The sequence below is a fragment of the Cydia splendana genome, chromosome 27 (genome assembly GCF_910591565.1).
Source record: "Cydia splendana chromosome 27, ilCydSple1.2, whole genome shotgun sequence".
Taxonomy (NCBI): Eukaryota; Metazoa; Arthropoda; class Insecta; order Lepidoptera; family Tortricidae; genus Cydia; species Cydia splendana.
Genome location: NC_085986.1, coordinates 8,090,544 through 8,116,565, shown reverse-complemented (window position 1 = coordinate 8,116,565; position 26,022 = coordinate 8,090,544). Strand labels below are relative to the sequence as shown.

Here is a 26,022-nt window from a genome sequence, read left to right as displayed (position 1 = left end):
CTTATTTTAGTATCCGGTATTCGTCCGGATATTAAAATAAGGGCGAGATAGGATACCGGATAGTAACCGAATATCCGGTGCATCTCTATTCGGAACCTAAATTTTTAATCCTGCATGGTGCAAATATGTATAATATTGAGACAATGACTTGAAAATTTGTCTTGTATAACTGACACAGCAACCTGCCTGTGTGGTAGGAGTGTGGGGTAGAGAGGGAGGTATATGCTAGAAAAAGACAATACGACCTAGGGGCTGTCCATACATGACGTCATCTATTTTTGACGATTTTTGTCGCCCCCCCCCCATAAAATCATCAAAAAATCATGCTTCGAATGACACCGTTTCCACCTGCGTCATGCTACCATCATCCGATGTCCAGACCCCCCCCCCCCAAATTTGAAATGACTTAAATTTATGAATAGCCCCCTACGACAGTGTTGCCACTCTCAATATTATTTATTCTTAGGTTCCGAATATGGTAAGTTATTTAATTAGCGTTTTATTTTTGTGTAAAACGCTGTCATTTTAAAGCCGTACTTTTCGCCTTATTGCAAAGGAGTAAGGTGCAAAAGTGTAAACATATATTTCACGTCGACTCTTATTATACTATGTTATACTTATTATGGAACTTACTATGTTATACTTCTTATGGAACGTAAACTATGAATTGAAAGAGCACGAAATAGTCAATATAATACGTTTGTTGAAAAAAAAAGTCTACAGACGCTTAGGCGCGAAGGGTTATTGTCTCATAGAAAATTTGAATTTCGCGCCTTTTTCTACTGACAAAGTTGTTGGATAGACGTTAATATCAAATTAAAGAGTGGGCCTACACACTTCGCTGTGACAGAATGTGAAAGTGTCACCAAAACTGTCAAATGACTACGATAATAAGTATTCCTTTTATAATGCCACTCCACACTATGCCATTCTGAAATTAAATAAGAACGATAGATAGTCATGCGTAATTTTTATTTTTGTAGTGGGTCATAATTGACGTATATAATTACGAATATAATTTGAACATCAACCAATAATATTGGATATGATATCAGTTATTTTTAATCAGCTATCATTCACGCGCGCGTTCATTTTGCTCAGACTTGGCCGCACAAATATTTGGTGCGAGCGAGACGCCCGCGCACGTTCGAATTGGCCTGTCACTTGTAGCAACTTGTAGGTAAGTACATACTTACCTACATACTATCCACGCGTCCTTGGCACGAACTCCCGCCACCGCCCGCATTGAAACTGTCCCCGCGCGCCGCAAGGAAATGTAATCCTTAGCATTAGCGCAAAGAGTTCAAATTTGGTAGTTTCATTTAGCGAATTTGATAAAATGCACATATTTATTACACTGACCATATTTTTGTGTGATTATGTATTGAATATCACTTTGAACGTTATCAGAACAAAGTCTGCAAGAAATTATATCTATAACCATTTTTTCTAGCATGTTTAAGGCGTAAATATATATACAAGTGATACAAATAATATTGATGTCGGATTCTCGGATAAATAGCTTAATGAGGTAGTTTTATGGTAATTCAATCAAAGACCTAATTATTACTTTTTTTTTATATCAAGTCACGACGTATATCCGTGAGGCCCCGCCATTTATTGAATGAGTTATTTTCCGTGTTAATATTTTGACTGATTCCATTGTCGACTCATTATAAATATTATTTTCGTCACGTTTACGAACTAAAAATACTATTACTATTTTTAACAAACAAGAACGGCTCTTTTTTTTAACTATTTTTTTTTACCTACTTCCGGACAGAAAGTTTTTTGGATTCGAAAATAAAGTATCTTAAAATGATCTAAAACACAGGAATAAAAAAAAAATTGCCTATTACTAATTAATGTTTAACGTAAGCGTATCTTTACTGGAGTAATAGGCAAAAGGCGTAAAAGACACGACATAATTATAAGAATACCTAAGTAAAAAAGAGACGACTAGTGTTTGTCAATTGCGCGTCATAGTTAAAGTCCCACGGCTAAGAGCAATGTTACAATCGTCACAAGTTGAGTTCTTCCATTTTGGAGCACGTATAACCTATCCATAGTTATAATATTACTCGGTTACAATAAGGAGTATTACTGCAATGTTCTGCCGCCAGAGTGCAGCACTAATTTGTTTAGTAAACCATAGAGTAACTTGTACATACTAGGCCTTAAACAGTTTTTTGACAAGTTTTCACTATGACATTGATGCACCAAGGCGGTTTGTTTACAGGTGGCCTACCGCGAAACGCGAAAATCGGGATTTCTTTATCTGCCTCTCTATCGATCGAATAGGCAAGAGTGATAGAGAGGCAGTAACCGAACTTTCGATTGTCGTGTTTCGCGGTGGGCCATGTGATTGACGTGACGTGTGATGTGTCATTGATGATGTCAATGAGGTTTATTTACTGTATGTGCTAATGGTGCCACCTATGCAGAGCAAGATATCCCCGATTGACTTCTATTAGGTACTACTGATTTCTATTACTTACATCTGACTCGTGTTACAATTCACCCCTATGACAGCTGACCAGTGGCGTGCCTAGGGTTTTGGAGTAGGGCAAGCCGAAAGATACGTTTTCGTAATAGTGCTCTGAGGGCATACTGTTACTAGATATAATATAACAAACATAAAGCGATCCCATAAAGCGATCGTGAATATCGTTTTCACCGAAATATCTCAAAATCAAACATAATTGTTCCCTATGACTGACGTCAGGAGTTTCTTCAATTATAACAGAAACAAATTTAGTTTTTTTCACTTCATTTTCAATGCGAGCTCTTATCACGTCTGCTACGGGATGAATAATGTCATTTTGTATTTTGTTAGACAAATAGCTCGAGCTTGGTTTGTCGCTTTGAACATGTTTTTCTAGAACGCCGTCATATTTTGATAGCAACGATACAAGTTCCAAAAAATTGCCCCTATTTAATGAAGTGTTTGACTCAATCGTGTCCTCTAAAAGGAAGTTCTTGCTGTGCTAAATGGCACACAATATCGACTAACCTCTGAAAAACACTACGATTGTTGTCAACACGCATGTTATGTTTTGATATTTCTTCTGATAATTGGCGCGACAAAGAGGCCTCGATCCTTTGTTTGCCAAAATTGCTAAAAGAAATCACTGCACACATATGTTTACCGGAATTCATGTGCCTCTTTATCGCTCCAGATAAATTATTTAAATCGTTATAGCCAGAAGTATTCCAAACGTTAATGTCGTTCAAAAAAAATATGCAACACCAGCAATAGATCTTATTTGTATGGGAACAACCAACAATCCAATGAGTTTTGTAGACGGCCCTACAAAAATTTCACTTAAGCGACTGACTTGACTGAGAAATACACAAGTCGGGTGTTGGTTTTGCCGCGGAAATTATGTCCCGTTTTTCGACAAAGGTCAAAGACTTTACCTTGTTTTGGTTGACTAAAACTGGACGCATTTCAAACCGTCACAAGGAACCACTTCTTGATCCATTGTTAACACTTATAAACTAAACGCCACAACAATAAACAAATCCACATTCACTATTTAATCAAATTCACTTAAACAAACTTTTGTTACTTTCGACTCGACCACTGACTCGACTTGACTAACTAAATAATAATACACTTGAAGTAAACGCGAACGCGCGCTCCTGCGAACTTATGCAGCTAACTTCACACCAAACAAAAGCCAGGTTTAAATCGTCTTATAAAATTGCTATACATACCAACAAATAGTTACATCGTTCTTTGGCGGTTTGTAGGCTGATAGTGCCCAGAGCGGGACGAAAAAGCAAGCACGGTTGCAAGCCGACGAGTGCGAGCGCGAGCAGGATAGCTAGAACATCCTACGCCTGATTTCTTTCGCGCGGACGAGGCGCCACGCCGCGGCAAAATTTTGCAATACGCTCGTGCCGCGGTTCGAGGCTGTGGCTTGAATTTAATAATACGGGTTCGTTTGGCGCGCGATTTTAAAATAATCTGTATTGATCTTATGACTACGTAATTTCGGTAAGGCAATCAGTTGCCTTAGGGCAAGCCCGGCTTTTGGGCTTGTATGGAAGTCACGCCACTGCTGAGCTGACCCTTAATGACCTTAATTGATCCGATAACGAATACTACTTCTCTTATTGATTAGGTACCTACTTCCTTTTTTTCCAGGCTGTATGGGCAGGCTGGGGCCACGCCTCAGAGAACCCGAAACTGCCTGAGATGCTGCATCGTGCCGGCGTCGTATTCATCGGTCCCCCCGAAAAAGCCATGTGGGCACTGGGAGACAAGATAGCGTCATCCATCGTGGCCCAGACGGCGGATATACCGACGCTACCTTGGAGCGGGAGCGGTTAGTATATCATTATTTATAATATTGTCATAAGAGTCATGTGGGCGCTGGGAGACAAGGTAGCGTCATCCATTGTGGCCCAGACGGCGGATATACCGACGTTACCTTGGAGCGGGAGCGGTTAGTATATCATTATTTATAATATTGTCATAAGAGTCATGTGGGCGCTGGGAGACAAGACCGCGTCATCCATTGTGGCCCAGACGGCGGATATACCGACGTTACCTTGGAGCGGAAGCGGTTAGTATATCATTATTTATAATATTGTCATAAGAGCCATGTGGGCGCTGGGAGGCAAGATAGCGTCCTCCATTGTGGCCCAGACGGCGGATATACCGACGTTACCTTGGAGCGGGAGCGGTTAGTATATCATTATTTATTATATTGTCATGAGAGCCATGTGGGCGCTGGGAGGCAAGATAGCGTCCTCCATTGTGGCCCAGACGGCGGATATACCGACGTTACCTTGGAGCGGGAGCGGTTAGTATATCATTATTTATAATATTGTCATAAGAGCCATGTGGGCGCTGGGAGGCAAGACAGCGTCCTCCATTGTGGCCCAGACGGCGGATATACCGACGTTACCTTGGAGCGGGAGCGGTTAGTATATCATTATTTATAATATTGTCATAAGAGCCATGTGGGCGCTGGGAGACAAGGTAGCGTCATCCATTGTGGCCCAGACGGCGGATATACCGACGTTACCTTGGAACGGAAGCGGTTAGTATTTTCGGGCATTCTCAATATCTCTGTCGCACTCTAACGTGCTCATTTGATGTCGTATTCATCGGCCCCCTCAGACAAGACAAGGAGACAAGATTGCGTGATCCATTGTGGCCCAGACGGCGGATATACCGTATATATATAACGTAGGCGCGAAGGTTTATCGTCCCATAGAAAATTTGAATTTCCCGCCTTCAACTGAGAAACTTGTTTGACCAGGTATTATTTGCTTATCTTAAAAAAAGTAAGGAAAGAAAAGTAAGAGTAGTAAGACGCCCTAGAGCAGAAACGTATAATTTTCTGCATACTTAATAAACAATAACAAACAATTTTTAGAGCATGAGAAAAGAAAAACCCACCGAGGGTTCTGTAGTTTTTAGTATTTGTTGTTATAGCGGCAACAGAAATACATTATCTGTGAAAATTTCAACTGTCTAGCCATCACGGTTCATGAGATACAGCATGTTTACCCTTTGGGTACGGAACCTTAAAAATGAATGATCTTTAAAAAATTGTTACAGACCTCAAAGCGGAATACAACAGTAAGAAGATCAAGATCTCATCGGAGCTGTTCGCGCGCGGCTGCGTCACCACCTCGGAGCAGGGTCTCGCCGCCGCGCACAAGATAGGGTTCCCCGTCATGATTAAAGCCTCCGAAGGTGGCGGCGGCAAGGGCATCAGGAAAGTGGAGAATGCTGATGACTTCCCCACCATGTTCCGACAGGTAAATTGCGATAGATGGCGCTGGCCGCGTAGCCAAAATGTCAATCGCTTACGCTCCGTAGCGATCGAAACGCAACTGTCACTGTCACACTAATATGAAAGAGTGATAAAGAGACACAAAGCGTTTCGTTGTCGAAGTGATAGCGATTGTAACCTTGGCTAGGCCGGCTGATCGCTCCCCACTATGTTCCGACAAATGAGATGCGAGAGGTTGCCGGTAGATGGCGTTGGTGAATACCTACATCGCGCTAGCGGAATTTGTTTGGGCGGAGGTGAGATACGATAGATGGCGCTGATCGCTTCCCACTATGTTCCGTCAGGTGAGTTGCGAGAGGTTGCCGGTAGATGGCGTTGGTGAACAGCTACATCGCGCTAACGGTTTTTGTTTGAGCTACTGAGTTTGTGGCCAAATTTTATTCACTGCCATGTTAAAATGGCGAATTGGAATTCATCTACACTTTAAAACGATAAAAATGGACCACATTAAGACCCGTTTTACTATTGTATCCGACTATAATACGCTTTAAAGCAAAGAAAATGGGTCGCTTTTATACAAATCTTCTTACAAAAAGACCCATTTTTAAAATTCATTTCGGTCGGACAATCGACTGCCTATAATACACTTGAAAACAATGAAAATGGGGTTTATATAATGTGTTTAAAAATGCCCCGTTATTAATCCCTGGTGTATAATGAGTGGGCTCGCTGTCCGGTTTGGCCGCGTGACCTCGGAGCAGGGTCTCGCCGCCGCGCACAAGATAGGGCTCCCCGTCATGATTAAAGCCTCCGAAGGGCATCAGGAAAGTGGAGAATGCTGATGACTTCCCCACCATGTTCCGACAGGTGAGTTACGAGAGGTTGTCGGTAGATGGCGTTGGTGAATAGCTACATCGCGCTAGCGGAGTTTGTTCGGGCGGAATGTGATGTTGAAGTCAATTTTTAGCTTGTTAAAATCGTTTTAGGGGTGTATTTATTGTCACGGGACTATAAATACACTTAAAAGAGCAATTTTGGGTCACTTTTGAAATGATTCAGTTTAATAGTCCCGCTCGTTTTTGGCCGTGAGTTTCGACAGATGGCGCTGATCGCCTTCATCGCGCTAGCACTTTTTGTTTGAGCTACTGAGTTTTTAGCCAAATTTTATTCACTTCCATGTGAAAATGGCGAATTGGAATTCATTTACACTCTAGCTCAATAAAAATAAGTCACATTTTCATTTCATTTTGTTTGTTCAAAGGTGCAAGCCGAGGTGCCCGGCTCTCCGATCTTTGTGATGAAGCTAGCCAAATCTGCTCGTCATTTGGAAGTACAACTCATTGCTGACCAGTACGGTAAGACCTCACTTTAAAATCGAGTTAGGTAACATACCTACCAATAGTTATAATTTAGAAAGTTTTTAAGATATATTATCTTTTTTAGGGTTCCGTACCCAAAGGGTAAAAACGGGACCCTAATACTAAGACTCCGCTGTATCACCAGGCTGTATCTCATGAACCGTGATAGCTAGGCAATTGAAATTTTCACAGATGATGTATTTCTGTTGCCACTATAACAACAAATACTAAAAAGTACGGAACCCTCGGTGGGCGAGTCCGACTCGCACTTGTCCGGTTTTTTTAAATAATTAAATAATTTTAGGGTAGTTTTTGCTCATTGTTATTTATTTTTCTTGCTGTGCATACTTATTTTGGATGGCATTCCTATATAAAGCCTACCACTTTTATTGTAATCATGTATTGAATGTCGTTTGTATAGTGTGCCTTATAAATAAAATAAAAATAAAATATTACGTGACCCATTATTCATTCCCCGGTGAACTTCGTCTCGGTGATCGTGATCGCCCGTTCCCCCGTCCCCCTCTAGTTTCACGTAGTAATTCATAATTAAAGGTGAAATCAGACGTTTCATTTTGTGTTCATTTTCGACTTTCATTATTCATCTTTCACTCAAAGTGACACGTGTGAACACAAAATGATCCAAAAGTGAAAAATGACGTCATTAGTGAAATGATCCAACAGTGTTGGATATTTTCATTCGGCATCTTTCACTCGCACTCCGAATGAACGAAAAATGAAGAGTGTGAACACAGAGTGATTGTTTATACCGATTTTGCATATTTTTCTCGAATCCTGTGGGTAGGTACCTAGACTTCTTAGAAATGGAACCATGCTGCCATGCCACCGCTGATGCAACTAATAGTAGAAGTTCTTCAAAATTACTTAAATTCATCCGCAAATATTTGCGATACAATTCAGGATCTTGAATGGCTAGTTTTCCCAATGTATTCAAAGCTCGCACCCAACACCGTCGACGTTGCTTTTTGCTTGTTAACATCTTTATATTTATTTATTCAAATTACGGCTCGCACGGTTAAGAAAACTATTACGTCTGTAGTTGGATGATGTTCGCTTTAATGAGATAGGAGGAGAGTGTCTTTTTAACCGAGAAGGGGTTACGAATGAGATCTGCTGGAGCAATTCCGGGCAATCTATTTCACCAGTGATATGATCACAAATAAAAATTAATCCAAGACGCACAACTTCATGCGACGCCATAGTGAAAGGAAATGAAAAGTGAATAATCTTAGCATCAGCACCATGTGAACATGCAATGAAAGAAAAATGAATCATACACTCAAGTGAATATTCATTCGAGTGAACCGTCTGATCCCACCTTAATGTTGTTTCAAATTATATTTTGTAAGCAGAAAAACAAAAAAAAATCGTTTTTGTTGCCACCTGTGAGTTTAGAAAGCGCTATACGCTGCGCGCCATTTTTGAATATCGCTCGAAAAAGCGCGGGAATACGTGACGAATACCTTCACGTACATGACGTCCGACTTTAAATCCGGAGGTCGCGGGTTCAAACCCTGGCTCGTACCAATGAGTTTTTCGGAACTTATGTACGAAATATAATTTGATATTTACCACTACCTTTTCGGTCAAGGAAAATATCGTGAGGAAACCTGCATACATCTGCGAAGAAATTCAAAGGTGTATGTGAAGTCCCCAATCCGCATTGGGCTAGCGTGGGGACTATAGCCCAAGCCCTCTCGCGCATGAGAGGAGGCCTGTGCCCAGCAGTGGGACGTGTATATAGACTGAATTATTATATTATAATTTTTTTATACAATAAATAAGTAACTCTAATTTGCCAGGTAACGCCATCTCCCTGTTCGGACGCGACTGCTCGATCCAGCGTCGGCACCAGAAGATCATCGAGGAAGCCCCCGCGGCCATCGCTAGACCCGACGTCTTTATTGAGATGGAAAAGGTAACTTCATCATCATCATATGGCTAGTGTTGTTCCGGTATTTTAGTAGTGTCAGGACCGCTATGCTTTAGTTTAGAGCGTTTTCACATTGTCCGTACCGATATCGGATGTCGGAAGGAAGTAAAATGTGAGAAATGTGTGTTTCTGTGTATTTATTCATACATTTAATAAATCATTATTACTAAAATACGATAGACAACACAAAAAAGGTGGACCTAATGCCAAGGGAATCCCGCAGCAATTTTTGTCATAGGCGCTTTCCGACATCCGATATCGGAAAGGCGCTTCCGATAAATTCCGCCATGTCGGAGCCCCCCGTCAGCTGTCAGGACCAATATTTGTTTGTGTGCGGACAGTGTGATAACGCTCTAAGTGGGACTGGGCTGGACATGCCTGCACGCAGGAACGGTGGGTCAAAATGTTTTCCGAGTGGGACCCACGGAACACCATAGATGGTGCAGACCGGGGTGCAGGCAGACCGAAAAGGAGATGGCGGGACGACGTGGACGATCTATCCGGATTGGCGGGAAAGTACGAACGAGTAGAGGAAACGAGGGAAGGCCTTTGCCCAGCAGTGGGACACTAAATTAGGCCATTAGTTGGTAAGAATGTTGTCAGGTAACGCCATCCCTGTTCGGACGCGACTGCTCGATCCAGCGTCGGCACCAGAAGATCATCGAGGAAGCCCCCGCGGCCATCGCCAGACCCGACGTCTTTATAGAGATGGAAAAAGGTAAGTGTACCATCGTCCATACTGTTAACTATACATCGGTGGACCTTATGCAACCTTGACATAACGGAAATAAAAAAACACGGTGTATAAACATTATTTTTCATACTGTAATATATTTTTTTCTCAAGAGACAGCTGAATTCTCACTTAAGAAAACACGGGTCTAATGTATACAGTTTCCATACAAAGTCCAGAATTTTTAAATGACTATCAACCCGTTTTCAGGCCGCAGTCCGTCTAGCCAAAATGGTGGGCTACGTGTCCGCCGGCACAGTGGAATACCTGTACGAGCCCGCCACCGGCCAGTACTACTTCCTGGAGCTGAACCCTCGGCTGCAGGTGGAGCACCCGTGCACGGAGATGGTCGCCGACGTCAACTTGCCCGCTGCACAGTTGCAGGTATGTTGAGTTGTCTACTGTGTCTCCTACACTGTCTCCTACGAGTACACGGTCTCCTGTGTCTGCTATACTGTCTCCTATGTCTCCTACACCGTCTCCTATGTCTCCTATGTCTCCTACACTGTCTCCTATGTCTCCTCCACTGTCTCCCAAGTCACCTACACTGTCTCTTATGTCTCCTACTGTGACCCCATGCCACTACTAGTGTGTATGTGGCCGTGGTACTCTACGAGCCCGCCACCGGCCAGTACTACTTCCAGGAGCTGAACCCTCGGCTGCAGGTGGAGCACCCGTGCACGGAGATGGTCGCCGACGTCACCTTGCCCGATGCACAGTTGCAGGTATACTAGTTGTTTTCCTACTTTGTCTCCTATGTCTCCTACGAGTACACTGTCTCCTGTGTCTACTACAATGTCTCCTATGTCTCCTAAGCTGTCTCCTACGTCTGCTACCTTGTCTCCCAAGTCACCTACACTGTCTCCTATGTCTCCTACACTGTCTCCTATGTCTCCTACACTGTCTCCTATGTCACCTACACTGTCTCGTAGTGTCTCCTACTGTGACCCCATGCCACTACTAGTGTGAATGTGGCCGTGGCCCTGTACGAGCCCGGTGCCGGCCAGTACTACTTCCTGGAGCTGAACCCTCGGCTGCAGGTGGAGCACCCGTGCACGGAGATGGTCGCCGACGTCAGCTTGCCCGCTGCACAGTTGCAGGTATACTAGTTGTTTTCCTACTTTGTCTCCTACGAGTACATTGTCTCCTGTGTCTACTACACTGTCTTGTATGTCTCTTACACTGTCTCCTATGTCTCCTACACTGTCTCCCAAGTCTCGTACACTGTCACGTACAGTGTCTCTCTTACTGTGACCCCATGCCACTACTAGTGTGTATGTGGCCGTGGCCCTGTACGAGTCCGGCGCCGGCCTTATACTACTTCCTTCGAGATGGTCGCCGACGTTAACTTGCCCGCTGCGCAGTTGCAGGTATACTGATGTGTCCTCTACTGTGTCTCCCAGTGTTACTATCAGTGTTGGCCGAAAGTTAATCCAAATTGAAAATGCTGGCCATTAACCATTATAAATTGAACCGTAATCTGTAATCGTCCGTCACGGTTTAAGGTTCAATTTATAATGGTTAATGGCCAACATTTTCAATTCGCATTAACTTTCGGCCAACACTGGTTACTATAGTGTCTCCCAGTGTTTCCTATACTGTCTCCTAAAGTGTCTCCTATGTGCATTCCAATAGATTAAACAAAACAGGATAAGGCTTTGGGAGAAAAAATACAGCAGGTAATGACACAAAATTTTATGTATGAGACAATATACTTGTTACCGGTTGTGTAATGTTTAATATAATTATAAAAATACTATCATACATTTGTTATAACGCCATTTGATATATTATTATATATTATAATGTAATTTTTATTATACGTTTCCTTTCTTATATTGTGTTTTCATCTAAACTGTCATTGATATAATGCCTAGTGTAATATAATTTACAAATAGTATATAGACATGTTTTATAATGACATTTGTTATATTATATTTTTATATAATGTAATACTTCATACAATTTTATCAAGTATAAATACATATATTGTATAAAATTCATTGTCATATTAAATATACTGATAACGTAAAGTTTTACATACTTTTTATAACTAGTACGCAGCCCTACTGCTTTTGCTAGCTATTTTATTCTAGGGAGGTCGCAGTTCTAACCTAACCTAACCAATTTTTTTACGGTTTTCGTTCTACGGGGACCGCAGTTGAAACCTAACCTAAAACCACTTTTTTGCCAGAGTATTTTATTCTACGGAGGGTCAAAGTTCTAACCTAACCTAAGCCTCCTTTTGTTAGGTGGTTATTCGTTTGTGCGGAGTCACAATTCCAACCTAACCTAACCCATTTATGGCATGCAACTATTATGCCACACAAATAATTATGTGTAGTCACTTGTTATAACAAATAATATGCTTTAGAGTATGTAATAATTATGACAATGTATATTAGACGAAGTGTAAAGATACCTTATGACCATTATACCAATAATAACATTATGTATACCGTTAATTAGGTATTACGGTAGTATGCCATTTATTACGTTATTCAAAATAACGATATATCAAACTATAATATATGAAAAGTAATTATAAGAAATGTAATGCACCCCTTGTTACCTTCGAAAATGCAATTAATCTGAGAATGTAACCACTAACCTCACTGACACAGTTTTTAAAATAATCTTCTCTTCCACAGATCGCCATGGGTCTCCCACTGTACCATATAAAGGACATCCGCCTGCTGTACGGCGAGGGACCCTGGGGTCTGTCGGCCATCGAGCTAGACGAGCCTAAGCAGCGCCCCTCGCCCTGGGGTCACGTCATCGCCGCCCGTATCACTTCTGAGAACCCTGATGAAGGTCAGTTAATGCACATATCGCCGTGGGTGGAGACGCACTGTACCATTTAAAGGACATCCGCCTGGGGTCTATCTACCATCGAGCTCAAGCAGGGCCCCTCGCCCTGGGGTCACGTCAACGCCGCCCGTATCACTTCTGAGAACCCTGATGAAGGTCAGTTAATGCACATATCGCCGTGGGTGGAGACGCACTGTACCATTTAAAGGACATCCGCCTGGGGTCTATCTACCATCGAGCTCAAGCAGGGCCCCTCGCCCTGGGGTCACGTCAACGCCGCCAGTATCACTTCTGAGAACCCTGATGAAGGTCAGTTGATAGATATATCGCCATGGGTCTCCCACTGTACCGTATAATAATTTGATCTATTATTTATTTATGTCTCAAAAATTTCTTTGTCAGGTTTCAAACCGTCATCCGGTACGGTGCAAGAGCTCAACTTCCGCTCATCGAAGAACGTGTGGGGCTACTTCAGTGTTGCGGCCTCTGGAGGCCTACACGAGTTCGCGGATTCGCAGTTCGGACACTGCTTCTCGTGGGGCGAGACTAGAGAACAGGCTAGAGAGTGAGTACATAAACACACACACTAATTAAATAACGTGTATGATACTTCAGCGTAGCGGCCTCGGGGGGCCTACACGAGAGTAACAGTTGTTAAGAAGGCGATGATTCTTTTTAGGGTTCCTTACCCAAAGGGTAAAAACGGGACCCTATTACTAAGACTCCACTGTCTGTCTGTCTGTCACTAGGCTGTATGTCATGAACCGTGATACCTAGACAGTTAAAATTTTCACAGATGATGTATTTCTGTTGCCACTATAACAACAAATATTAAAAACAGAATAAAATAAATATTTAAGTGGGACTCCCATAAAACAAACGTGATTTTTTTGCCGTTTTCGGCGTAATGGTACGGAACCCTTCGTACGTGAGTCCGACTCGCGCTTAGCCGGTTTTTTAATGTTATTTTTCCTTTCAGAAACCTCGTAATAGCTCTCAAAGAGCTCAGTATCCGAGGCGACTTCAGAACGACTGTGGAATACCTCATTACGTTGTTGGAGACGCCCGCCTTCCAGAACAACGACATCGACACCAGTTGGCTGGACGCTCTCATCGCTGAAAGGGTGCGTTTCACCACTTTGTTATATTTTCAGATTTCCTCACACCTCACAATGGCTCACTCAAATAAAGAAAAATACCTATAGTTCGTTTTTTTAGCATTAGAAATAAGGTAAACAATCTTGATGTGTCTTTTAATTGAAAAACACATTTTAAAAATAAGTTACGGCAAATATGTAACAATTATGAATCTAATACGATCTTTTATATTCTTCTGCTTTCATAAGTAATAGTTATTGATTTTCATAAAGCGTTTTTCAATTAAAAGACATGTCAAGATCGCTTACCTCCTTACAAGTTCTTTCTAATGCTAAAACTATAACAGTAACGAGGGGCAATAGAAACTTTAATACTTGTTATAACAAGTTCAGGTCGTCGTGTTGTTGTCGATCCTGTGAGTCGCAGTCCCGAGGAGATGTTTTAGGCTGCGTTTCCACCAGAGATGTGGGAATCCTCCCAACCATCAAGAACCAACAGAATTTTTCCACTAGAGCTACGCTGAGCCACAGAATAAATAATAGTACTAGGTACAGAAGACTCACTCTCTAACAAAACGCGTCTGTTACGATTAGGACAGATATGACCGCTAGGTGACGCAAGCGCCACGCGCGGCTTATTTCCATGCCACCAAAATTGGTGTGGGACGGATGTACTTGTAGCTACTTGTTGCGACGCGACGAAATCGCGGAGTGAGCCACGCCTGGCTGAGCGAGGATAGATAAATAAGGGACGGTATTGGTTCTTAACAAACACATCCCTCGCTACACATCATCGCACATCTCTAGTAGAAACGCAGTCTTATTTGTGAACGTCAGCTGCCGCTCCGTTCGTGGATTAACTTACGCTACTTACTGCTTACTCACCAACAGTATATTTTATTTTTTAATTCAGGTACAATCAGAGAAGCCGGACATTATGCTGGGCGTGATCTGCGGCTCCATCCTCATCGCTGATAGCATCATCACCACTCACTTCCAGGACTTCAAGAGTGGCCTCGAGAAGTAAGTAAACATACATACATACATACACCACTGGCTCAGTGACCCAAAGAGGATCTTGGCCTCTGACACAAGAGAGCGCCACTCTGCCCTATTCTGCGCCACTTCGCGCCAGTTGGGTATTCCGAGGGCGGACAGGTCTTTTTCGGCTTCGTCACTCCAGCGGTATCTGGGACGCCCGGACGGACGTTTTCCCCCCGGGTGCCCCACATACGCTCTTCTCACAGCACGATCCTCCCCCATCCTCTCCAGGTGACCAAGCCAGTGGAGTCGTGTGGCTTAATAAAGTAAACACTTCATCGTAAATATATTCTTTGTTGTGACCTGGGTCCCGGCAGAAAATCAGTGCTTTGCTCGAAAGAGCGAAGCGTATCACTGAGCCGTGACCCTTTTGTACTGCTGTTTGCAGTTTGTACCTACCTACTTTTATTAAATTTTACTTTTGTAAAATTTTCTTTGTTAGTGTAATCATTATTTTTCTTTTCTTCTATTATGATGTGTGTAAATTTATATTGTGTGTCATTGTAGTTGTCAAATAAATGATTTATCTATCTATCTATCTATCTATTTAAGTCAAACGCAAGTTGTTGAAATAAGGCCACTAAGCACGAATTGCGTTTCCTATCTCTTCAATTCATAATTATGCGCGTGCTAGTAGATTAGGTGGCCCGTATGCTTGTTTGCCACCGATGTGGCATTAAAAAGATATAGGAAATGGCCATAGAAGGTAGGACCCTATAGAAGTGGTATACGCGTGCCTCCGTGAGGGACAAAACATATGAAATGCGACACTATGATTGGTCGAATTTATTTGTTGCCCACCATAATCCATGCTAAAAATATGTGAGAGTGTGACAAGGACAAACAATAATAGCGCTTTCGCTGCTACTCCTACTGAAAGATACATAAGACTATCCCGTTCTGTCTGTTCCCCCCACCACTCATGCCTGATGCAGTTAAATACTAGATTCATGCTGACTCGCCTATTTTTCTTCACAGAGGTCAAATCCAAGGCTCCAGCCAGCTCTCGAACTGCGTTGAAGTGGAACTGATTCACACCGGCAGCAAGTACCGAGTGCAGGCCTGCAAGTCGGGACCTACCACATACTTCATAGCCATGAACGGGAGCTTCAAGGAATTGGAGGTGCACAAGCTGACCGACGGCGGTGAGTAGACCGGGAGAAGACCGAGGTTAAATGGAAAGACCGAGGGTGTATTTAGCTTGAAACATGTTTTGTGTGCTAATATTAGCATATGAGCTAATTAAACGCAGTAGACCGTGAAAAGACCAGTGTAAAAATGGAAAGACCAAGAGTCTATTTAGCATAGAACTAGTTTAGCATGTTAAAACCAGTATATGGGATGGAAAGATCTAGTAGATCGTGAAAAGACCATAGGTGTGTTTAGGTCTGATTTGAACATAACCAGTATGCTTAGGTTGGTAGTTGTTGAATAGAGACAACATATAATAAGATACAAAGCGGCAGAAAGTACCGCGTGCACCACTTACTTCATAGCCATGAACGGGAGCTTAAAGGAGTTGGAGGTGCACAAGCTGACCGACGGCGGTGAGTAGACCGGGAGAAGACCGAGGTTAAATGGAAAGACCGAGGGTGTATTCAGCTTGAAAGATGTTTTGTATACTAACATTAGAGGTAATAAAACGCAGTACACAGTGAAAAGACCGGGGTAAAAAAGACCAAGAGTTTATACAGTATAGAACATGTTCAGTATGCTAAAACTAGTACATATATGAGATGGAAATATCTAGTAGACCGTGAAAAGACCGGGGAGAAATGGAAAAACCAAGGTTGTTTTTAGTCCAACATGTTTTGTATTGTACAGTAAAACCTCAATTATCCGAACATAGATTTATGTTTTTGATTCATTGAATGTTGTTAATTCGCTTAAGTTAATATTGACGTACAATTTATTTTATACTTAATTCCCCATTAATAAGGCTCAAATTCGCAGGCACTTTACTCTCCGTGGACGGCGCGTCCTACACCACATACCTAAAAGACGAAGTGGACAAATACCGCATCGTCATCGGCAACCAGACTGTAGTGTTTGAGAAAGAAAAGGACCCGTCGAAGCTGAGGTCCCTTTCTGCGGGAAAGCTCATCAATTGTCTTATTGAGGATGGCGGACATGTGGATAAAGGACAGCCTTATGCCGAGATTGAGGTGAGTGAACGAGATGAAACCATGTAGTATTTAAGGGTCATCCACAACAGATCGCTTTTTAGCGATAAGACCGCCTGTTGTGTACCGAGACAAAACAACATATGTTATAAAAACTGTACTATCTTATCAAAGATATATGTAACTCCGTATAAGATAAATAAAGTCTAAGAAATAAGAAAGAAACTTGCCTCGGAAATCAAGAAAGAGTCATTCTCGAATAGATGGCGCTACACCTTTGGCCTATGCTAGGCTAGATGGCGTTTGATGTTTAACACAATATCAGTGAAAGAACATGGCTCAAAGTCATATGGCGTTCTAAAATAATATAAAATAGAAATAAAAAATCTTGTATCCATTATATATATATTTTTTGATGTTTTTATACATTTTCATTTTAGTTTTAATCGTGTGTCGATAGATGGCAGTAAATTTACTGTGACTACACAATTTATTATGACAATAGCCCTCTATACTATCTATTCCCTTTGATCTTATGTAAACATAAAAATTATGGCAAATAAAAAATCAAACATTAACTGTTTGTCAACAGGTGATGAAAATGGTGATGACCCTCTCGGCGCCCGAGGCTGGCAAGGTCACGTGGAACCTCAGGCCTGGCGCTGTCTTAGAAATGGGCTCCTTGATAGGAACTCTGGGTAAGTAAACTCATTAAAATGTAGTAAAAAGTTAAAAACAATAAAATGCTTTCCACCTCACCAGCTCAAAAGAGCGTATTTTGCTGCGCGAAAACAGTGATGGAACTAAAGGTTTTTGCACTTCGCGCCTTTTGAGTCCCTCGCTGCGTTCAAGATTCTAAATTATTCTTCATCTTCCTCGCGTTGACCCGGCATTTTGCCACGGCTCATAGAAGCCTGGGGTCCGCTTGGCAACTAATCCCAAAAATTGGCGTAGGCACTAGTTTTTACTAAAGCGACTGCCATCTGACCTCCCAACCCAGAGGGTAAACTAGGCCTTATTGGGAGTCCGGTTTCCTCACGATGTTTTCCTTCACCGAAAAGCGACTGGTAAATATCAAATAATATTTCGTACAAAAGTTCCGAAAAACTCATTGGCACTAGTACGAGCCGCGACCTCCGGATTGCAAGCCGCACGCTCTTATCCTCTGCTCTGGTTTCCTAGGATAGCGGTGCCGTCATATAGCGGCCGTCTCCATACAAATACTACGACATCCATATTTAGCTGTATTATTTAGTATGGAGACGGCCGCTATATGACGGCACCGCTATCCTAGGAAAACCGATCTTTACTGCTAGGCCACCAGCGCTTTTCGAAAATTCGTATTCAACATAGCAGTTTTAAACGAGTCATAGATTGTTCAAAACTATCGCATTTTCTTCATAACTACAATATTTTTTCAGAGCTGGACGACCCATCACTAGTTACCACAGCAACGCCATATAAGGGACAGTTCATCCATGAAGAGAATCCCAATCTGTCTGAGAAGCTCAGCCAACAACATAACAAGTACAGGGCCATATTGGAGAACATTCTTGCTGGTATGTTTTCAAATGAGATTCGCATGTTATTCCGTTAATTTATCTTTATTTTAATGAAGAAATACATTTATTTAACATTTCATTAAATGTTTAAATATATGAGGCTATCAAAATATTATTATTCATAACTACACTGGCAAAAATTATTTATTATTATTTATACAATTATTAATAAATGTCTAAAAACTCAAAAAAAATTTTCCAAAGCAATAGAATACAATCTATCTGATACAATCTATCTGGGGCTATTTATATTCAAGTAAAGTTCAATGTGGAGAAGACCATCTATATCAGGTAAGACCGTCTACTAGCTCTTTCGTCGCTTCTAAATTTTGCGTTTGTACACATACTCCAATTATAGAAGTTTGGTAGAACAGCACGAGTGAAGCTCTTCCATTCTGAACGTGTCTGAGCGACGTAGGTTTACAAAAAACCGGACAAGTGCGAGTCGGATTCGCCCACCGAGGGTTCCGTACTTTTTAGTATTTGTTGTTATAGCGGCAACAGAAATACATCATCTGTGAAAATTTCAACTGCCTAGCTATCACGGTTCATGAGATACAGCCTGGTGACAGACGGACGGACGGACGGACAGCGGAGTCTTAGTAATAGGGTCCCGTTTTTACCCTTTGGGTACGGAACCCTAAAAATACAGATGTAGTGCATAATTGTTTTCCATCGTATTTTCTCAGAAACGTTCGTATTTGTCATGCTACTTCACTCAACCTCAGGACTTTTTGCACCGAGACTGACTGAAATAGCAAGATACGTTCGTACGTTTCCGTGAGAATACGATGGAAAACAATTATGCGCTAAATCTGTACGAGAGTTCAGACCTTCAGAGAAGGCCTTCTCAACCAATACTACTGTTATGTGCCGGTCTTCCCCACATTGATTTTACTGTGGAATTCTACATAAAAATATATTAAAATCAACATGTGCACACACTGTTAACTGACAGTTCGTAAACGTTATTACAAAAGGCATAAGGTCCACAGATGGACAGTTAAGAGTATTGCTGTTGGTACCAATGTTTTGTGACCAAATTTCCGTCTCCTCAGGCTACTGTTTGCCGGAGCCGTACAACACGCCGCGCTCACGTGAGGTCGTCGAGAAGTTCATGCAGAGTCTCAGGGACCCGTCGCTGCCTCTACAAGAGCTCCAGGAGGTCTGTTAATAAACCTTGTTTTTATATTCGAGATACCAAAATGACAGCTTGATTGATTTGTTTATTGACCGAAGCGTAGCGAAGGTCTACGTTTTGACTCGGGCATTTTGCTTTTGTATATCCGGATGTCACAGGTCACAATTCTCAACCGATTCTCGTGAAATTTTGTGACCAGATTCTATGAGTAAATAAATTTTTTTTGTAGATCCGGTTATTGGAAATTTTCAAAAATGGAGGGGTTGTTATACCTCGCGCTTAAGCAAATAGTCGTATCGATATCATAAGAGAATTTTCTTTTTGAGACATATTTACATAGTAAATGGCAAAAAATGCAGAAAAATTGTATTGCTGGTTTAGATATTTAGTTTTTATTCGAGAATGAGTAGCCGAATTTCGTCAGTTTAGCTAAGAACTATCATGGCGCATTTTGCAAACATTCGCTTTTTTTGTTTGCACACAGAAAGTCTGGGTTCGATCCCCAGTACGACATAACTTTTTGTATTTTTTTTTTCACTTAAACTTCGTATTTTTTTTGAATAATTTAAAAATTTCGTATTGTTGATTGATTAAACCGCTGTGTGGCGCTGTCATCGTGCACGGTCCCAATAAGCTATGCTCGCGAGGTCTACAGCTCACAGAGCCACTAGTTTATTTATTAGACATTTATAAGCTTAACAGGTGCACCAAATCGCTTACAAATTAGCTATAAACCCTTTTATTTACCCCATTTGTCCGACGGGATTGGTGCTTAAAAGTGTAAATCAAAATACACAATTATTATTATCATATTTTTAACTTACCGACTAAATTTGGATGCATTAACATGCATATTATTAAATGAAAAGATTAGGCAGGGTTGTTACAATTTGGTGCCGTGACTAGCATTTCACAAAATAAATCGTTGTTTCTTTACAAGGGGGCAAATTTTGTATTAAAGGAAAAATTATTATTAAATTATTATTTTTTCCTTTAATACAAAATTTGGAATATCGCTCGCAGACGTATCTGCTTGATAAAAAATTGAAGGGGGCAAAGTTGTTGTTTTACCGCTCGTGCAAATATTGATACCCGAGCAAGCGAGAGTTTCCAGAATTAGAAACACGTGCGTAGCGAGTGGTTTGAAAAGTGGAATCTAGAGCTTTGCGAAGATTTCGAGGCACGAGGATTAAGCAAACTTTGCAACGAGCACACAAAATTTTTGACTACCCCACACTCAAATCTAAATGAACGCTATTAAATATTCATCATTTAAGTCTATTCTACCATAATGCATTAACTTACTTTGCCAATTCTGTGGATAAAATGCAACTTTCGCATCCGTTTTTGAAGGATAAAGAGAGTCTTGTGTTCGTTAACTGGGTGTTATGAGTGTTCAATTCAATTTAGTTTTATGACTTAAGTCTATAATATAAAGCCGTTTAGCATATAATTGAGAAATATTATTACATATCAAGCGTTTTTTCTAACATAATCCATGCTTTTACCAACAGGTCCTATCCTCTGCGTCAGGCCGTATCCCTCTCGCGGTAGAGAAGAAAGTCCGCAAACTGATGACGTTATATGAGAGGAACATCACCAGTGTGCTAGCGCAGTTCCCTAGCCAGCAGATCGCTAGTGTTATAGACCAGTAAGTACATCAGGCTAGGCAAGACTGTAGTAACATCCAAACTTTCAGATTTATAACAATAAATAAGTAGGAAGTGTACTTTTTAATTCAGCTTTACGATTATAATAACTCGATTGTAGATCACTTAGACAACATTATCCTTTCAGCTCAGTGTCTAGAAATGTTCGTTGCATATCGTTGTCTGAGTACCCACAGCACAAGCCTTCTTGATTTAACTGTGGGGCTTAGTCAATTTGTGAAAGAATGTCCAATAATATTTATTGGAATATTTAGTGATAAACACACAAATAAATGCCCTTACCAGGATTCGAACCCGGGACCTCCTGCTTCGTAGGCAGGGTCACTACCGACTAGGCTAAGAGGCCGTTCAAATAATATATTGTTTATATTTGGCATTTGCATTTGCTTTGTTACAGCCACGCCGCTTCTCTGCCTAAGCGGGCGGACCGAGACGTGTTCTTCATGAGCACACAGGCCTTAGTTCTCTTGGTTCAGAGATACAGGTAAATATTTTTTGAATATAGCGTCTACCTGCGTGCGTAGAATCCAAGAAGAAACCATCCTATGTCATCACCAAACCAAACCAAACCAAATGTCATCTAAATCGGTTCAGCGGTTTAAGAGTGAGGTTACAGAGAGGCAAACTAAGTTACTTTCGCATTATTATTAGTACAGAGATTTTTTAACAGTACACTTGTATTATTTTGTTCAGGAATGGCATTCGAGGCAGAATGAAGGCCGCCGTCTACGACTTATTGAAACAATATTACCAAGTCGAAAGCAACTTCCAACTGGGTAAGTTTTCACTATACAGGGTGCTTCGTAAACCCGAAGGATTTCAATGTATTTCTGAACGGATATGATAATTAAAGTTGGACCGAAAAGCAAGCTGTGGTGAAAAATGTTGTGTTTCACGCGGTGGCAAAGTTTGTTTAACCCAGTGTTGGGCATTCAAGAATAAAATCATTATTTGAATAAGAATTCGTAGGAATAAAATCATCTCGATTTTATTCCCGTCAAAAATATTCAAATAATTTTGGTCGGGAATAATTCGTATGAGAAAAAATTTAATGAGAATAACTTATTCTTAATCAAATAAATATAATCATGATTTTTAATTGAAATAATATTCCACGAATAAAAATGTAGTTCGGGTACCGTATAGGTACTAATTACGTATAGTTAGGTAGATGTAATAGTAGTTAGTCTCTTGTCTAATTTATACCTATTTTATGGAATAAAATCTTACAAATTGACTGTCGCATAACGCATAGTTTCAGTAACCGTATTATTTTTAATTTACTAATCAAATCATTAGGTTCAATTTAACTGGTCTAGGGGCCTAGCCAAGATGCCAATCGTTTGCGCTCCGACAACGAAGCGCTTTGTCTCTATCACTCTTACATATTAGTGCGATAGAGAGACGGAGGTAGCGTTTCGTTGAAGTAGCGCAACCCATTGGCATGTTGGCTACGCACTCAAGGTGCCTAGCCAAGATGCCAATTTTTGTTTTTAATTTAATAATCAAATCATCAGGTAAATTTAACCGTTCTGGGGGCCTAGTCAACATGCCAATCGCTTGCGCTCCAAAAACAAAGCGCTTTCTGTTTCTATCACTCGTACATATTAGTGCGATAGAGAGACAGAGATAGAGTTTTGTTGTCGTAGCGCAAACGATTGGCATATTGGCTACGAACCCAAGGAACCTAGCCAAGATGCCAATTTTTGTTTTTAATTTAATAACCAAATCATTAGGTAAATTTAGCTGTTCTGGAGACCTAGCCAACATGCCAATCGCTTGCGCTCCAACAACGAAGCGCTTTCTGTCTCTATCACTCTTACATATTAGTGCGATAGAGCGACAAAGATAGCATTTGTTGTCGTAGCGCAAACGTTTGGCATGTTGGCTACGCTCCCAATGTGCCTAGCTAAGATGCCAATTTTTTGTTTTTATTTTAATAACCATACATTAGGTATAGCTGTTCTGGGGGCCTAGCCAACATGTCAATCGCTTGCGCTCCAACAACGAAGCGCTTTCTGTCTCTATCACTCTTACATATTAGTGCGATAGAGAGACAGAGATAGCGTTTCGTTGTCGTAGCGCAAACGATTGGCATGTTGGCTATGCACCCAAGATGCCTAGCCAAGATGTCAATTTTTGTTTTTAATTTAATAATCAAATCATCAGGTAAATTTAACAGTTCTGGGGGCCTAGTCAACATGCCAATCGCTTACGCTCCAACAACGAAGCGCTTTCTGTCTCTATCACTCTTACATATTAGTGCGATAGAGAGACATATAGCGTTTTGTTGTCGTGGCGCAAGCGATTGGCATGTTGGCTAGGCCCCCAGAATAGCTAAATTTACCTAATTTGGTTATTAAATTAAAAACAAAAATTGGCATCTTGGCAAGGCACATGGAAGCGTAGCCAACATGCCAAACGTTTGCGCCACGACAACAAAACGCTATATGTCTCTCTATCGCACTAATATGTAAGAGTGATAGAGACAGAAAGCGCTTCGTTGGCGGAGCGCAAGCGATTGGCATATTGGCTAGGCCCCCTGAACAGCTAAATTGTACCCAAAGATTTGGTTATTAAATTAAAAACAAAAATTGACATCTTGGCTAGGCACCTTGGGTGCGTAGCCAATATGCCAATCGTTTGCGCTACGAGAACGAAACGGTATCTCTGTCCCTCTATCGCACTAATATGTAAGAGTGATAGAGACAGAAAGTGCTTCGTTGTCGGAGCACAAGCGATTGGCATCTTGGCTAGGCCCCCAGAAAAGCTAAATTTACTTAATGATTTGGTTATGAAATTAAAAACAAAAATTGTCATCTTTGCTTAGCACCTTGGGTGCGTAGCCAACATGCCAATTGTTTGCGCTACGACAACGAAACGCTATCTCTGTCTCTCTATTGCACTAATATGTAAGAGTGATAGAGACAGAAAGCGCTAAAAACAGCTAAATTGTACCTTATGATTGGTTATTAAATTAAAAACAAAAATTGGCATCTTAGCTAGGCACCCAATCGTTTGCGCTACGAGTGCTACGACAACGAAACGCTATCTGTCTCTGTATCGCACTAATATGTAAGAGTGATAGAGAGAGACTATGCGCAACTCTACGGAGCGTCAACGTTTGGCATGTTGGCTAAGCACCCTGATCGGATGATAGAAGTAGATAGTGTATAGCGGAACTCTTCAATGTGTACCTATACCTAAACTAAAGGAACAAATATCAAATCAATCCGACTTTTAAATAGAAGGGTGAAAATCAACTTACAAAATTTAACCAATTGTACTACAAAAATTAACTTAATTCTAAATAACATTTTAATTGAATAAAACCTTAGTTAGAATAGCCTCACTTCTAGAATAATTATTCTGTTTTTTATTCCGCATTTAAAATAAAAGTCACATGATTTATTCACCTTAATTTTATTCTAAAATAACTAGTGCATGAATTATTCTAATTCAAATTGATTTGAATAAGAATAAATTTTCTGTTTTTATTCAAGTTAATTTTTGCCCAACTCTGGTTTAACCCTTGTCTTAAAACCCTCGTAACGCTCAAGATTCCACTTTTCGAACCATTCGCGTAGGGAGTCAATCTTGGAACCTTTCGCTTGCTTGGGTATCAATATTAGCACGAGGGATTAAACAACAACTTTGCCCCCTTGTAACAAATAACGATTTGTGTGAAATGCTGGTCACGGCACCAAATTGTAACAACTCTACCTAATTTTATCGTTTTATGCATGTTAATGCATCCAAACTTAGTTGGTGATATAAAAATATGATAATTATTTTGATTTACACTTTAAGGGCGGTTATAGACTTGCGTTTTTTTTGTATCAGGTTCGTATGACAAGTGCGTGATGGCGCTCCGTGACAAACACAAGGATGACATACAAGTGGTCGCCGACATCATATTCTCGCACAACCAGGTCGCCAAGAAGAACCTTCTGGTACGTATTCTACATATACAGGAAAAAAATTAAGAGCCCTGGAGGGAAAGTGCCTTAAAACCATAAGTTAGCTCATTCTACTTATAGGAAACATTCTTTATAAAAAAAATCACAGTATTATTCTATTATTTAAACGACTATTTTTTAATCATCAGGTGACCCTACTAATCGACCACCTCTGGTCAAACGAGCCCGGTCTGACCGACGAGCTGGCGGCCATTTTGAACGAGCTGACGTCACTGCACCGCGCCGAGCACAGCCGCGTCGCTCTCAGGGCGCGACAAGTGAGTGACTATTTTTACATACTTATTTTACATAAGCTTACAATACCATAATTTAAAAAAATCCCCTTTTCCAAAAAAACTTCACAAGCTACGATTAGTTAATTTATGTTTTATCCTTATACCTTACCTTGACACGTATATAGTACGAGTATATAAGCTATAAGAGTCAGTCCATGAAAAGTCTGCAGCGGATTTGATAGCCCACGCATTGCACGTGTTATTTTAAACGTCAAACTTCTATGAAATTATGACGCATAAATGACACTTGCACTTCGTGGGCTATCAAATCCGCTGCAGACTTTTCTTGGTCCGACTTTACACCCATATATGTATAAGACATTATAGACCTATACTTCAACCAAGTAGTTCCATTGAACATCCAACACTACATGGCGACCCTGCCATGCCATTGTACTCTTGGCCGCCGTCTGACCTGCTAAAGCGTCAGCAGAATAGTTTAGCCCACACTAGCGTCTTCCGCGTGTCGCCGTATAGTCAATTATATTGCTGCTGCTCGACGCAACGTTGACGCAACCACGC

The 26,022-nt window shown here is 41.1% G+C and overlaps 1 protein-coding gene and 1 long non-coding RNA gene across 3 annotated transcripts in view; one reads left to right on the top strand and one right to left on the bottom strand.

Annotated features, from left to right (window-relative positions):
• Positions 1–26,022, top strand: part of LOC134803699 (acetyl-CoA carboxylase) — a 177,392-nt gene that overhangs the window by 73,257 nt on the left and 78,113 nt on the right. For both annotated transcript variants that reach the window (XM_063776493.1, XM_063776494.1), the window contains 19 exons: positions 4,154–4,334; positions 5,579–5,781; positions 7,018–7,111; positions 8,938–9,053; positions 10,011–10,184; positions 12,452–12,614; positions 13,014–13,176; positions 13,591–13,735; positions 14,622–14,731; positions 15,728–15,894; positions 16,703–16,914; positions 17,465–17,570; positions 18,294–18,431; positions 19,493–19,599; positions 21,090–21,226; positions 21,643–21,729; positions 21,939–22,021; positions 25,089–25,198; positions 25,354–25,482. In XM_063776493.1, coding sequence (XP_063632563.1) covers positions 4,154–4,334; positions 5,579–5,781; positions 7,018–7,111; positions 8,938–9,053; positions 10,011–10,184; positions 12,452–12,614; positions 13,014–13,176; positions 13,591–13,735; positions 14,622–14,731; positions 15,728–15,894; positions 16,703–16,914; positions 17,465–17,570; positions 18,294–18,431; positions 19,493–19,599; positions 21,090–21,226; positions 21,643–21,729; positions 21,939–22,021; positions 25,089–25,198; positions 25,354–25,482 — 2,625 coding nt within the window. The remainder of the gene's footprint in view (positions 1–4,153; positions 4,335–5,578; positions 5,782–7,017; positions 7,112–8,937; positions 9,054–10,010; positions 10,185–12,451; positions 12,615–13,013; positions 13,177–13,590; positions 13,736–14,621; positions 14,732–15,727; positions 15,895–16,702; positions 16,915–17,464; positions 17,571–18,293; positions 18,432–19,492; positions 19,600–21,089; positions 21,227–21,642; positions 21,730–21,938; positions 22,022–25,088; positions 25,199–25,353; positions 25,483–26,022) is intronic.
• Positions 17,835–26,022, bottom strand: part of LOC134803827 (uncharacterized) — a 137,008-nt gene continuing 128,820 nt past the window's right edge. Inside the window, exon 2 of the long non-coding RNA XR_010146026.1 lies at positions 17,835–18,042. This is a non-coding gene — a long non-coding RNA (uncharacterized LOC134803827). The remainder of the gene's footprint in view (positions 18,043–26,022) is intronic.